The sequence below is a fragment of the Simochromis diagramma genome, unplaced genomic scaffold, assembly GCF_900408965.1.
Source record: "Simochromis diagramma unplaced genomic scaffold, fSimDia1.1 OVJJ01000208.1, whole genome shotgun sequence".
NCBI classification, from domain to species: domain Eukaryota; kingdom Metazoa; phylum Chordata; class Actinopteri; order Cichliformes; family Cichlidae; genus Simochromis; species Simochromis diagramma.
In genome coordinates this window covers 3,495,646-3,510,867 of record NW_024386789.1, presented here as the reverse complement: position 1 = coordinate 3,510,867, position 15,222 = coordinate 3,495,646, and the positions used below count along the sequence as shown (strand labels likewise).

Here is a 15,222-nt window from a genome sequence, read left to right as displayed (position 1 = left end):
TAAATGGGTGTAAGTAAAAGTATTTCTACTAGTGAGAATGATTTTGAAGCGAGCCATCTGCTGCTGTGAGGAAAAGTGAACTCCAGACCCTGATTCTCCTGACGTTATCCACAGTTCACATTTGAAGATTTAGCTTTCTAATCCTTTCAAATCTGTCACGTTTGTTCCTGCAAAGCAAGAGTTGCATTTTCTCAGATTTTCACAGAAGTGTGCCACATGCCTTTACGGTCAGCTGACCACACGTTGTCTTGTGTTTGCTCTGTACTCCCAGCGGTTACTTTCAGTTAGCCTTTTCCCAAAGGGACTGCAAAGTTATACAAGTGTATACTGAAAGCCATATCACATAGGGATTGAGTTTTTTTGGGAGGGGGTTGTAAGCCTTCAAAGCACCTCAAACCCACAGAGAAATCTGTGATATTAAAACCACAACTGACACCCTAATTAGCAGAAATTAAATTCTTGCAAATTGCATATAAATCTGTAGTAAAGCTCCAGCTTTCAACTACTAAGAATGACAAGTAAATTGCTCAGACACACGCACAACGTCTATTTTCGTTTGGCTGTCTTGTGCATGTCTCTCTTTTGTGGAAGCTGACACTGACGCTGCATGACTGGAAAATATTCAGCAGATATGAGTCAGATATAGTTATAAATATATCTTGGTAGTGAGCTGCGCTGCAGAATTCAATTCATAGAAATCCATGCCACATTTCAATCAAACCTAACAGAGAAACCGAGCCTGCTGTATTTGAATCATGCATACCTACCAACTCACAGCTGTGGAAACTGATACACCTGGTTATTTATCAGACATTTTATTTGGCATGTCAATGTGCAAGCAATCAGTGTCAGTGCAGTCATATAAATTAAAAAAGCGCAAACTGATTTGCAGTTGTGTGTGTGTGTGCGTGCCTCGCTGTAATGTATTTGCAGAGATGCAGCAGCTTAAATGGCGAAGGAGTGGAGTAATTCCTTCTTTTACAGTAAGTGGAATTGACTCTGTCTCACCAAGGCTGTGCTCTCCATTCAGGATTCACACTCTCCTAATCGCACATGCACGGCTATATTTAGCTGCTCCTTTGGATGCTGGTCTGGCGCATCTCCTTGAAAAACCATGCTTCTTAGCCTCGAGGAATAAGATGCTTAAGTGTTTAACAGTACACTGAGACTGGTCTTTTCCTTGACCGCCACCCCTGCCACTTGGCTTAGTGAGTGGGTGGGTTAAAACACAGGCTGAGGAGGTCCCAACGAGTACTGATCTGATTCAAAGACTGAATATTGCAGGAGCTGGTACTGGGGTGTGTGTGTGTGTGTTTAAAATGATGTCGAGGATTTTTGTTTCTTATGTAAATTTAGACACTGGGTATCTCAGTGTTGTTATATAAAGGGCAAATTTTACATTATCTATGACATATAACATGTGTGGAACTGAGCAGAATCACTGAAAGCTAAAGGATGACAGTGTGCACTGACACTTTGTAGCAAACGTGCCTTTCATGATGCCCTTGTGAGAACTTCTCACAGTTCCCTCTTTCCCTTCCTTAAAAGTAATTCCAGAGATCAGCCAATAAATTATAACGTATGCTCTCCTTACAACACAGTCATTACCATTTACTCAAAACAAACAGGGATCAATGAAGTGGGTATGTAGACTATCACATTACATGCTATTAAATAGGCTCTGAGTATGAACACTATAATCCAGTCTCAGCTGAAATGCTACACACCTCTCTCTTCACCCCCCCCCCCCCCCCCCCCCACCCCCTTCCCTGATCAATGAGTGTTCAGTCAAGGACCAGAAAAAGAGAAAACAGAAATGAAAGTCATTTCATTCATAGTGACCGTTTTGCTATCAGCATCACCACACACACATACACACACACCATCCCCATCTCCAAATGTTCTGTTCTTGTTTTATACCCCTGATTTACTAAGATACTGGCCAGTTAAAGTGATCGAAAGGAAGGAGGCCTGTGGTCCTTGTGGAGAAATGGCATCACGAGTCATGGGGCTATTACAGTAGCACTGGGGGAGGGGGCCTGCATGTAGTGCTGACTTGACTAGGCAATGCAGAGTGAGCAGGGTAAGAGGAATAGATGGGAGGAGAGGAGGAGGCATGGGGACTGCACAAGCTCTCTCTGAGTCACACATGCAGACATTCTTCATCTCTAACTCGGGGTGCGAGCTCTCATGACCCCTTCCTCTTTCTTAATCTCAGTGAAATGGGGATTCTCCCACTGTTATGTGGTACACTGCTGCATATCACACCTGACTGTAAACCACCTTCCACTAAATGGCCCTAGCCCGGGTGCAAGGTGTAGAAAATAATAAATAAGATATCTATTGCTTTCACCCAACATTTCGTCCTCATTCTTCAGAAGGGTGAATTAAATGTAGATATCAAAGGGAAAGCCTGCAGCGGAGCATACCAAAGTGAAGCACAATAGGGGTGACCTTTAAAATAAAAGGTGAAAAGAAAGAACAAAAACGCTGTTTTTGCTCAGACTACGTCATTAAAACATCGCTTTAAACCCGTACATTTTCTTTCGTAAACAGTCTGTGTCGAACAGTAAATCATTAACCTTTTTTTTTTTTTTTACTGCGCCCCCCTCTCACCCTGTCAGTGATAGGTTTTGTCCGTACGACCAGTCAGGTGATATTTTCCGCTTCGCCATTTTGTACTGCTGCGCCGGGTATTTATCGCAGGAGTCGTGACTGTTTCGTTTACACTGTTAGGTTAGGCGACAAGAAGGTTCCTTCTTAGTATAGTCGCTTCAGCATTTCAATTCCGTGGCCTTCGACAGGTTTCGTGAAGTGCGCTTTTTGACACACCAGATATAATTAATTTTGTATATTTAGTTTATTTTTTTTTACCGTAAAGCGTGAGAAAGAATGTCGTCTTCCGAAGGCCCCGAGTACTCCCCGTTCTTCTCAGCGATGGGTGCCTCTGCGGCGATGGTGTTCAGCGGTAATTATAAAAGGATTATATTTCATATGTCAATTATTATTTAACCAGTGGTGCCGTTTTCTTTTGCAGCTTAATCCTTTTTGTGTGTGTGCATGTGTCCCAACGCGGCGATCTCAGCCATAGTACTTCTTTCCGAGCTAAGTGTGAGGGCCGCCCGCTATCGTGGCAAAGCTAATCTCGAGCAGTCGTTTATTTAGACTTCGCTGGTGCAGCCAGTGATTGTTGGCGTGTTCCCAACTTGCTAATTTTTATTTTGTATTTCTTTGTGAATACAATTGTCACAGCTAGCCTTCCCGCTTCACCATGAGACTGCGAGGACTAGTCAAAGCTAGTTGACTAGCTGATGACGACTACGAAAGTTAGCTCTGGCGTTAGCTTGTTTTGTCTAAAGCAAAAAGCACGAGAGAGGAAGGGATGCGAACATATACGATCGTGCCAATACTCTATTCAAATAAAGTAGTATTATGAGACTGAGTTGTAATATGGTTCGCTCGTAACACAGCCTTTTGTTAGGGTGCTTCTTTTAGGCATGTTGGGTTGATTGCCACTTTCCTCTAAAATGCCACCCTGCTGCATTAAGGCTACAAAGGTGTTGAGTAATAAGTTGTAGGAGTTGTATTAAGAAAGGACGCAATTTTAGAAAGTGAAACTCGTAAAGCTCGAGTTTTTTCGCTCTACATAAACTGTTTGAGTTTTGTTTGTAGCGTGTTATCGAAATTACTGGTTGGTTGAAAACCTCTTTCTTACAACTGAGCACTGGAAACCAGGATCAGCTGGTTAACTTCCTTATTGGTGTAAGGAATGACACAAGATCACATGATTATCACATGATGAGCCTTCTGACTCGGAAATGCCATCTGGGTATTTATCTTCTTACACGTTAACTTCAGGATGTTAAAGTTAAGAAGTCAGCAGGGAATTGTTTTAAATATCAAGTCATTGTTAACTAGTTTCAACATGACTGGTTTCAGGGCTTTAAGATGGAAAGTGGGAAGTAATATAAAAAGTGAACTTTGATACCTGCTTGTTTTTTATTACAGGTCACAATTGTTTTATGGGCTATTTCCTAATTTAATACTTCTCTTCCTTTAATTTGGTGTAATGGCAGTAATGTTTTTCCACACTTCAAAAATAATTTCACATTGACAAAGTTTACAATCATGCTGCAACAGTTAAACCACCAAGCCACTAATTGACCAATTTACAGAGTTGTAACTCCAGGCATGAGGGAGCTCTGTCATATTTATCTTGTTGATACCTTTTTTCAAGACATCACAAGATCTGTGAAAAATTGGCATTTTCAGACCTCATCATGAGATTTCATGAGCTGCAGCAATTCAGATTCAAGTATGATATGAGTGCAAGTAATAAGTAATAATGCCCAGCGATTAATCATGTGTTATATGCAATTGTCCCATGTTAGAATACTTATTATTATTTTTAAGTCTGTGATGGTGAAAGAGTAACAAGTGGGACACTGCAGAGAAGAAAGGGGGCTCATGCTTGCATGAAAATGGGGACTTTTTATGAATCGGGCTTCAGCTTTGAGCAGTCTAATTGTTCTGTGGTTTCATTAACATGAATTGTTGCCTGTGCTTCTGTGACATCAATCACTGCAGTGTACATGAGCTCTAAAATAGTGGCTGCCATTTAAGTTTATTCTCAGCATGTTGTACTTTAGGGGGTTGGCTAAAGATTCTTACAATAGAATATTTTAAAATGTTTGAACGTATCTGCTGAAATAAGTGGAGGCCTTGGTTTTTAATAACGGCACTTGGCGTCCTGCTGTCACATGCTGTGAGTTGCAGCAGTGGTGTCAGGTGATAATGAATTGTTTTAGTGATCTTTAGCTAAGAACAGGTGATACTCTCAGGGTGTTATAATCTGTGGGACAAGTAGCACTTCTCCTGTGGCAGCATTCTTTCTGTTTCTCCTCCTTCATGAATCACCACAGCACCCTTTTCTCTCTGCAGAACCAATAAAAATAAAATGTAGATTTATATCCTGATTGACAAACCTACTGATTGTGGGGTCGATGCATGTTCATTGCTTGAAAAACTGCTTCTTTTGCGCTGCAGTAAATGTTCGATTTCCAGCAAAGCTTATTTTTCTTTTTTCTGCTTAATCATTTTTAGAAAGTGATTTTTAGTTACTTGACCTTTAATTAACATTTGCGTTATTTCTCTGTCTTCCGTGTTGAGAGATGATTGGTGATGGCACATATAGGCTCTAGACACCCCCCTCAAGCTTCTGATGCAATATATCGGTCAGGGCAAGTCTTAGTTTTCACAACCAGCATCTTTTCCTTTCCAAGTTGCGGCTAGAAGTCCTGTTTTCTAAGACTGGTTAACGGTTTTCGAATGAAGAAATTGCAGTTTCATGTTGAATTTCTTTTCTTTCCTCAAAACCAGTGCTTCCCCATTTATCTGCATTCATGGCAGACGGATGGGCTGTCTGCTGCGTAGGCATTTCGCATGCAAGATCATCTCTAGCTGCAGGCACCTCCTGCTCTGACATCATAAGACGTCATAAGGGCATCCCATACATAAAATATTCTGTGGGTGGAAAGGAGGAAAAGCTCTTTACCTACGCTGCGGGGATTAGGATTAAAATCCAGAGGTTTTTCTTCCACACCACTGTAGAAACCATTCTGCCACACATCAAACTGTTAATCATCAGGACAGAATAAGAATGTTTATCAGCGCTCACCTGTCACGCTTGAGTGAAGCCAAACGTACCAAGAAAGAATAGTCGAGGGATTATATTACTGACTGTAATGTATTACACTCACTGATAATGGACGGCTGAATTTTTCTAAACTTTTAAATAGACGAAGGCTGAAGTGTGTTAGCATATTGCCCTGTAGTCATTTGGTTTATCAATATAATAGTTTTCTTTTGGGGAAAATGCTTTAAACATCGCTGCTGTCTCAATCAGTTTTTATATTGAAGCACTTCGGTCAGTGTCACGTCTAATTTAAAGCATTTACACCCCCGGCTGAAAGTTTGGCACCTCCAAAGTCAAAATGAAAAGCAAAACTATCTTTTTCTCACTTCTTTTGGTTCTTGCAATTCTCACAAAAAACAATGCCCAGTCATACAAAGACACATCTGAGTAGATGAGCAGGAGTGATTTAACCTCTAGTGATATCATCAGTCTGATGTTAAATCAATATAAGTAGTGGGGGGTGTGGGGGTGTGGGCTGGCTGCCATGTGCACATTTGTGGATTGGCCTGAATCTCCTTCCTGTCTGTCTCTAGATCTGTTTGCCAGATATCCTCGCAGCTAGTTTTATTTAAACTAACCAGAAAGCCATCTCTCCAGGCTGTACACAGTGCAGGACACCTCGGGCTGTGTTTACCAGGAGGCTGTCTCAAAGGATGATCTCACAAGAGACTTTTCAGATTTAATCATCATCTGCGTGTTGGCTACAGAGAGCCAAGAAAATGACATTGTCAGGGCTTTGGTTTTTATACCACTGATATGACAAGGTCAGCTTAAGATCATAGCGGCCTCATAAATGAGAGGTTAGAGATCCCCCCCCCCCCCAAATTCTCAAATATTTTGTTACATGGGATTTGCCAGCTTGGTAACAACATTTGAGTGCAAAGGCTGTATTGAGCAATATTGTTGAATTTGTGAAAACTGAAAATTTCCCAATAAAAATGTGAATGTGTTTACAGCCAAAATGGTGGCTCATACAGAATGTAAGCAGTGTGTGGTCAGAGCTTTGAGCTGTTTGCTTTGAAGTGAATGAACAGGTTTGCATTAATGTGCACACACCTTTGACAGAGGAAACCTTGTCAAACCAGCCTCTCTGATTCTCGACCCTCCTCTTTCAGCCTTTTGTTTGTATATTGAGAAATGAGCCACATTGACCTTTTTTGTCAGGCAGAATTATGACTTGTTGTTAATGGATGTCTTTTCTTCTATATTTGTTTATACTATGCTTTTCTAATTTCGAAACGGGCAACTATTGATTTTTCTTTTACTCTGCTCCTGCTGTCAGACTTGATTGTGTGTGACGCAGATGGTGCCGTTGTAAGTCACAGATCAGCAGAGCTAAATTTGTTGGTGAAGCTTTTTGTTCTCTACGTCCCCCATTACTTTACAGCCTGACAGGCTAAAGATGGTACACAGCAGATGTTGCAGGGTTGTGAATAAATATGTATTCACACTGCAGTTTTGTGTGTACTGAAGCCCAAAGTTCTTCAGAGTGTGATATATACAGCTCTGCAGCCTAATTCTGAAATGACATTGGTTGAATGAGAATACATATTTAAATGTCTAAATCTGTATTTGTAGAAAATGTTTTCATTGGTTTCAATTTGAAGGGGAAAATTTCCCAAGTAGAGCCATGTTGGATTTTTAAAGGGAACAGAAACTAACAGCTGTGTCGTTGCTCCATCTCCTGTTTCGCTTCTGCTTCATTATTCAGCTCTGCCCTCTGGGTTCAGTCATCTGTCTGCCAGCCCATTGTGACCTGTGCATTGTAGTTTATGTGCTCTAGTTTGCTGTGTTTTTATTTATCTAACGCGTTATCGTTTCTGTCATTCCTTACAGCCTTGGGAGCCGCCTATGGCACAGCCAAGAGCGGTACAGGTATTGCTGCCATGTCTGTGATGAGGCCAGAGCTCATCATGAAGTCAATCATCCCTGTTGTCATGGCGGGTATCATAGCCATTTACGGCCTGGTAGTAGCAGTGCTGATTGCCAACAACACTGCAGAGAAGCAGTCTCTTTACAAGTGAGTTCGCCTGACAAATTATTATTTTCTATAGATGCACAATTTGCAATTTTTCTTTCTTTCTGAAAGACTGACTGTCCAGTTCTGCTTTTAGACAATTTGGATTTCATTGTGTGTACTCTAATTTGGAATATTCACTCATTAAAGGACGTTCTCTCAATCTCGCTCAAAATAATGAGTTCTGGGTTGAACAGGGCAAAGAAAATTCCTGCTGAAAATCAAGAGTGTAAAGTCCCTCATTATCTAAGGCCAAGTCACAAAAGTATAAAGATGAGATATATGTATAAAAATATATAAAATCTCAATCAGTTAGTAAGCAATTGCTGGCAGGCACTAGGTGAAAAAGGCCATTTGCACCAAAAACCACCTTATGATTGCTTTGGTTGCTGCATTTTCCAATAATTTCACGAACAACTCAGACTTCTCTGCAAACAGTTGCCAACCAGGAGCCAAGTGGTGGTAAAACTTGAACAAGTGCAGACGTTTTTGGTTTCTTTCACACTTTTCAGCCTTACTACCACTTGGAAAGTAGTTGGTTTGGAGAGAAGTCAGCCTCTTCCATTTGAACCTTGGGCAACCATGACAACCTGCTAGCAACCAAATCAATGACAAGCAAGTTTTCAGTCCAGCACTGTAAGCCTGTTTCACCTAGCACCAGCCAGCAGTCATTCGCTGGCAGGTCGGATATCACATTTTTCCGTAGCAAACTGTTTCACGGTCGCCAATCTGTTGTGGGGATAACTGATCAAGACGGACAATTATTCACACTCCATGTTTATTATAAATATTAAGAAATTTGTTCTAAACATCCTTGATTTCTACCTTAATTCATTTATTCAGTTGTAATGCCTGACAGTATGGGCAGTGTGCAGTATGGCCATATACAGGGAGCTTTACCAGGAAAAGTAATAAGCTATTGAAACTGCTTTTTTTTTTTATTTTATTTTTTTTAAAAGAAGTAAAAGTGTTGTGGGGTTTTTTTTACGCACTTCACTGAGTAATGCACATGATTTGTTTGTTTTTGTTTGTTTTTGTTACTACACAATGGAAAGGTGTAATGATCTGGAGATGAACACCGCATGATCTACTTTGTTTGTTTTTTTTTGTTTTGTTTTTTTTGTTTTTTTAAATTTCAGAATGACTTTTACTCAGTATCATCAGACTTTTAGCTGCTCTGAGTGTTTGCCTGGGCTATCGAGTCCCTTGCTATAAGGAAAGTCTGTTAATTGAAAAATGGGGAATGAGTCATACTGTTGAACTGAGATTCAACAGTATGACTCAGTAACTGGGGGGAAGAATCAAATGAACATGTTGGTGATTGAATAAAATGTTGCATTGGTTACAGCTTGTAAAAGAAATATCAGCTTTTCGGGTCACTAGACTTGTATCGAAGGACAGGCTGTGATTAGTCACATTAGTCTTAAAGATGCTCTGATTCGTGTCAACTTCAAAGGTTAAAGCAACATCTTTGTGCTGACCACTGTCTGTGTCTCTCTCTGTGCAGGAGTTTCCTCCAACTCGGAGCTGGGCTGAGTGTGGGCCTCAGCGGGCTGGCAGCAGGTTTTGCGATCGGCATTGTCGGCGACGCGGGCGTGAGGGGCACAGCTCAGCAGCCAAGGCTTTTCGTGGGCATGATCCTCATTTTGATTTTTGCTGAGGTCTTGGGTCTCTATGGGCTCATTGTTGCTCTCATCCTCTCCACAAAAGGTTAAAAAGAGAGAGGAACGGGTTTGGGCGGGGGATTTTGGCACGCAAGATGAAAGAAGTGATGCAGGAGGAGTAAAAATAAATTAAAATGGCTCCATAAATATGGTCTTATCTCAACAATGTGTACAGTCGTCCCAATTTGATAGTCAACTTGTAAATGCGCAATGTAGTGATTTGTCTGTCTCGTGTGTGGGTGTGTGCGTGTGTTTAAAAACAACTGTATGATGAAGATTCCTTTTCTCCCTCCACTTATTTCAGGCTTTGAGGCCAGCCTGGGCAGCTTGGCCTCTGGTCTTAGAGAGCTGACCAAAGGGCCGCACAGCTTCTTTTCTTTTTCTTTCTTTTTTTTTTTTTTTTTTTTTTTCTCCCCCCCCCTCTCCTCCCATATCAGCCTGGGAGTTGACACAGTTTCTGCATTAATCTTGAGGATCTATTTGTAAAAAGAAATGTGTATGGACTAAAAAAAATTTTTTTTTTTTTTCTTTTTCCACTGATTTTATTTATAAGAAATTGTTCTTTGAACTGTTTAATGCAGCAAAAGTCTCTTAATTCCCCAGGATATATACATATATAAATATATAGACATATAAATATCTATATAGATAGATTTAATGCACTGTGGGTTAATCGTGATAAGTGGTTGGAATTCCTCTGGATGTAATTCTTGGTTTAATAATTAAGATTGCCTTTAGTATGTTGCTGGTGGAGTGGGAGTTTTATGTGTAGCTGTATTCTAATCATTGCGACCATTCTCAAACTTCAGTGTTTTTCCTGTAGTACTGCTGTTTGCATTAAAAGTGTGTGTGTGCCCTGTGTTGGGGTCTCACAAGTGTAATTTCCACATTTCATCTCCTCTCCATCTTATTCACCTGCCCCCTTCTCCTCCCCTCATCCGTGGATGTACTTCATCTCTTCCACATTCCAGCCGTAAGAATCCTGCATGGGTTTTAGTGTTTTGTTGCTGTTGGAATATGAACCTGAAGCACAGGCTGGTTTCAGAAGATTATGATCCAGATCAAGAATCAAGATTTATGATATCAGATTTAAATAATATCATTGCAAAAAATGAGGGTTAAATGGTGTTTGGGAGATGTGTTGTAGGATGTAACAGGGAGATTAGTATGCAAAATTCGACCTAGTTTCCTACATGGACTTGACCAATTTGATCTGGAGTCTGTTTTCTGAAAATGGCACTGCTGCTGACGCATTTTACCGAAGCACCAATCGACAAACCTGTATTATCACTGGTATTGAATTTATCCTGATGTGTCGACGTGAATGTTTTCACAATTGAATTAAAGAAGATTCCAACTTAGATTTGACTTGCGTCCAAACACACAGACTGTAGCGTTTTCAGTACTCCATATTTTATTGTCGTTTAAAGCCTCTCTTGGGCAGCACAGCTTGCCATCGTATTACAGACCAACATACAAAGAAAGGTCAGCTGAGTTGTTAACAGTAGTTATCTCTTTGTTTTGTTCCGCGCTCGGAGCCGACAATCTTCAAACCACAACAAGTGCAGCTTCAGCAGACATATGCACAAAGTCTGCTGTGCAGCAGAGATAACGGATACTACCAGCATGATCAGTAAATGGTTACATAAGGCTGGAAGTCAACACTTCTCATGTAGTTTTCACAGCACAACTATGCAAAATCTGTCTCAGTCAGTTTGTAGGCTGTTGAGCAAAGTCTGAGAAATACTGCTAATGGCACTGAAGGTGGCACTGTCAGGAAATGACTGTGTGAAGTCTCTGCCCTCCTCTATACTGGCGCTGAGAAGAGGATCCAATGGCACACAACCTGAAATGAGTGAAAAGAGATGACTGATCCTACATGAACCACATGAGGTTAACTCTTAATACACATCCCAGCATCCTCTGTTAGTAGTGCAACTCAAATTAGTCATTGATGAAATGTGCTATAGTTTTGTGTGCTGGCTAAAGCTGGCGACTCAATGCCACTGGTAAGCTGATCTAGCTGCATTATTGATTTTCACACAAAGTGGTTAGGCAGTCAGGAGAAATTATTGAATTATCTATTCATCTGAGTGACACCTACTGATCAGTTATGCATCATTCTTTTGAACAAAGTGTCTGCATAAACTTTAAGCAGCATGGAAGTGATGGAAAACTCCCAGAATCATGACTGGTGGGTCAGGAGTGACACTTCCTGCTAGTGTACCGAGACACCTTGTGGCTGCATGCTAGCATTACAAGTAATTCACTGCTGTGACTCTCACCTAGAAACACAGACCCAGTCATTTTGGCCAACTCTTCACCACCACCCTTTGAGAATACATTACTGCACTCCTTAAAAAAAAAAAAAGAAAAAGGTAATGATTAAAATAAAATCAGGTTATTCTAAATGGAGAACCAAAAAAATGGAGATAAGACTAGAAGAGTGCTAAATAAACATATAGTTTGGTGAGTAAATAACTGAGGACATATTAAAAGGAGCACAGTGTCTGATAAGTTGTATATTTCAGTAGAACAAATAAACAGCAGCATAAAGGCTCACTCACAGAGCAGTGTGGACAAACAAATCCACTCATGTTCTCTACGATCCCCAGGATCCGTACACCTGTCTTCTTGCAGAAGGTGATCTCTCTTCTCACATCACCTGTAGATACTGCCTGTAAGAAAATACATGACCAACTTACTTTGAGTGTCATTCATAAAAGAGTGTTTTTATTAGCATGCATTAGGTGGTCCAGCAGTTCTGTCTGTAATAATGACCCCAATAAAAGGAATATATGACAACATATTTTGGTCTTTGCAGAAAATACTACACAAGAGAGGTGCAGTGATGGCCAGTGTTCTTATTTACCTTACTATACAAAACGTGTGTTTTTTTTCTTGCCTCATTCTGATATGTACCTGAGGGGTGGTGACCAAAATGGCTCCATCCACTCTGTGCTTCTTAAGGTTTTCCAGTACGGCCAAATGCTCATCTGATGTCCCGGGCGGTGTGTCCACCAGCAGCACATCCAGCTCTCCCCAAGCTACATCTGACACAAACTGACCAATCAAAGCTGTGGGTAAAGCACATGCAGACATGGATAGGATGAATGGTAGAAGAAACTTGAGCTCAACAGCAAAGTCTTCAAACACTGGGCTGGTGACGCAAACAGTCACATTGCACAATTACCTAGACTTAGTACTGTGAATGCACACAGGGTTGGAGATTCTTGGGAAGCACAGGGTGCTTGTTTGTGGTGCTCTTCAAAACCTCAAAGGATGTCTTGAAGAGCACCTTCACAGGTCTTGTACAGTTCAAGCCTTTCAGATTAGTAGTCTAGCAGATACCTGTTTTCTTGGGACCCCTCCACACCACAGCTTCATCTGGGTCCTCCAATAGAAAGCCAATAGACATAAGGGCCAAGCTCTTCTGGGTGTCAGTGTATACCGGCACCCAACCCGAGTCACACTGGTGCACGTCGGGCCGGCCCATACTCAGCATACGAGGAATGCTTGGCCCACAGAGGTCAACGTCGAGGATGCCAACCTGATTAAACCAGAAGTTCCTGAATGAGCTTCCCATTTGTATGAACATAGTCAGGCATAGCAAAACAAAACAGTAACACTGATGGGTGATTTCTCCATTTAAAAAAAATAATGAATCCAATTAAGCATTATAATGTGTTGTAATATAACAGCATGGTGGTAGGGCTGTTCGATATAACGATATATATCGGATGACGATATAAAAACGTCTGTCGTTTGTTTCGTGGTGTCGCAAAATAAACTGTTTACGGTAATATTTTTTCATGTTTTGATGGTCACTGTAGTGGCTATATTAAAGTTCTCTCTTTCTCTTATATTTAATATAACCACACTATGGATGGACAAGCCCCTGTTTTTATGTGTTGTGGTTAGCAACAATGACAGTAACACCATCGCATGTCCGCTTGTTTATGTTCCACATAAACCTTTCACAATAAAGCTCAAGATCCTGTTGAGACTTTTCAAAATAAACTGAATCACGTGAAAGAGCAGATTATTTACGGATGAGAAGTAAAAAAAGAGCCACCAGGTGCTAAAAAATAAACCTTAGACTCAAACGTTAGAACAGGCTTTTCCCCACAGCACTCCGTGTAATAAACACTCACAAAGAAAACGGCGGCTGTTACAACTTATGTCTAAAAATGTATAGTTTCATGCATCGGTTAAAACACTGGACTCCAGCTACATGACGCGCAGCTGGAAACACTTCAGGCAATACGAGCTGCCCAAGATTCACAGAATTTACAGAAAATGTTACATTTTTGTGATTTATATCGTTATCGGGACGATAGATGTCTTATATCGGGATATGAGATTTTGGTCATATCGCACAGCCCTACATGGTGGCATATCTTGACATGAACTAAGCTCACCTTCTTCCCAGCATGCTTCAGGGCCAGCGCCAGCTCTGTGGTGATGGTGCTCTTTCCCACTCCTCCTTTCCCTGACAGAACCAACACAACGTGTCGGACCTGGCCCAAGTTTCCATCTGATTTAAAAAGCAGAAAAAACTAATAAATTAAGCCTTTATTAGTTTAAATTTAAACAAGCTATGAGACACTCTACCTAATCTGGAAACAGGTTTTAGATAGTGCGGAGGGCACGAGCCCAGTTCACAAGTTCAGCATCAAGTTACTGTCGTTACAGTGCACAGTAACTATATAATTATACATGTTTATTACAAACTTCACTTTTCTAAGGCGATGAAGGCCTTTTACTGAGTATTGAACGACACGGTGGTTAAACCTTAGCAAACGACAGTCAAACATAATCTGAAACGGTCAGTTAGCTTCTGGTAGTTAATTGGCTAAATTAACCGTCAACTACCGTCTCCTAGCATGACAATACACAAAATATATGATAATTAAAAACTGCAGGTATCTGCGAATACTTTTGTTCGCCGGTAACTTCGACTTACCATTAATTTCTTCCATATTTTGGATATCAAATATGCGCACAGAACATGAGGGATCAACTTCCGATATAGTCACGCAGCACCTATCCAATCATACAATACATCCTACATCCAAGTCCCGCCTTTCTTTAAACACAACCAATAGGTTTCTGAAGGGTAGTGCGCTGCATTCAAGAGCGAAGCAAACGTTCAAAAACACAGAGTAAACTCGCCCTTGACTGCATGATAATAGTGATCATTATTTTAATCTGGGTCGAAATCTAGAGTCCTACCACGCCATTTTTTTTAATCTTTGGTTGAGACTGTTATCTGATCAGAAAGCAACAGTTTTAATTAAGTGCCGTGTTTAAAATACTTTACTTCTGTGTAAACGCTTTTTGGAGAAAAGCAGAAAAAAATGCTTTTATTAACGTTGCTGTTCACTGGGAACACACAAAAAATCACAGAGCAACTTGTTGGGACGGATGAATATGGTTTATAGTTTTTGGGGTTATAAGACTTTATTACGAGAGGAGTGCCAAGCCCATTTTAGAGAAATTTGGGAGTGACGCACAACACCCATGCCCATGGATTTGATTTTCCTCTTTAGCGTTCTCTCTTTTTCTTAAATGTATCGTATTGAAGATGTGTTTTCACAATTCGTCTTTCCATTTAAAACACAAAACTTCGCCTGAATTAGACGTGCACACATTTTCAGCCTTTTTTTTCTCTTTTTCTTTTTTGTAGACATACAGTGTGGGAAATACAAACACAACAGCACAGACCAAAACACCTCATCACAGTCTGCCTTTTTATTTATGAAATAATTTACAAATAATTTATTATAGAAAGGGACTATTTTTCCCCTTCTTTCCTTTCAGTTAGTTTTCAGTTTTCAGTTTTA

General features: G+C 40.6%; 2 protein-coding genes across 3 annotated transcripts; one reads left to right on the top strand and one right to left on the bottom strand.

Annotated features, from left to right (window-relative positions):
- Positions 1 to 2,892: 2,892 nt before the first annotated feature.
- Positions 2,893 to 10,265, top strand: atp6v0cb (ATPase H+ transporting V0 subunit cb). The gene is made up of 3 exons (XM_040023490.1): positions 2,893 to 2,968; positions 7,532 to 7,715; positions 9,220 to 10,265. The coding sequence occupies exons 1-3, from the start codon at positions 2,893 to 2,895 to the stop codon at positions 9,425 to 9,427; spliced, it is 468 nt and encodes a 155-aa protein (XP_039879424.1). The 3' UTR covers positions 9,428 to 10,265.
- nubp2 (nucleotide binding protein 2 (MinD homolog, E. coli)) lies at positions 9,794 to 14,475 on the bottom strand. 2 transcript variants are annotated; one of them, XM_040023488.1, is made up of 7 exons: positions 14,343 to 14,475; positions 13,798 to 13,913; positions 12,728 to 12,926; positions 12,299 to 12,453; positions 11,944 to 12,054; positions 11,662 to 11,731; positions 9,794 to 11,222 (listed from the first exon to the last, which is right to left on the bottom strand). In XM_040023488.1, the coding sequence occupies exons 1-7, from the start codon at positions 14,356 to 14,358 to the stop codon at positions 11,083 to 11,085; spliced, it is 807 nt and encodes a 268-aa protein (XP_039879422.1). In that variant the 5' UTR covers positions 14,359 to 14,475; the 3' UTR covers positions 9,794 to 11,082. The 2 variants fall into 2 exon arrangements, with proteins under 2 accessions (XP_039879422.1, XP_039879423.1); XM_040023489.1 differs by lacking the exon at positions 11,662 to 11,731.
- Between the last annotated feature and the right edge of the window lie 747 nt (positions 14,476 to 15,222).

What these genes read in the sequence shown, in the direction of transcription:
- nubp2 (XM_040023488.1), bottom strand. An exon ending in TGAAGCATGCTGGGAAGAAG is followed by an intron (nt 12,927 to 13,797) that starts GTGAGCTTAGTT and finishes TGGTTTAATCAG; the next exon opens with GTTGGCATCCTCGACGTTGA. An exon ending in GAGGGGTCCCAAGAAAACAG is followed by an intron (nt 12,454 to 12,727) that starts GTATCTGCTAGA and finishes CTTTACCCACAG; the next exon opens with CTTTGATTGGTCAGTTTGTG.
- atp6v0cb (XM_040023490.1), top strand. Translation starts at nt 2,893, where the DNA reads ATGTCGTCTTCCGAAGGCCCCGAGTACTCCCCGTTCTTCTCAGCGATG. An exon ending in TGCGGCGATGGTGTTCAGCG is followed by an intron (nt 2,969 to 7,531) that starts GTAATTATAAAA and finishes CATTCCTTACAG; the next exon opens with CCTTGGGAGCCGCCTATGGC. An exon ending in GAGAAGCAGTCTCTTTACAA is followed by an intron (nt 7,716 to 9,219) that starts GTGAGTTCGCCT and finishes CTCTCTGTGCAG; the next exon opens with GAGTTTCCTCCAACTCGGAG.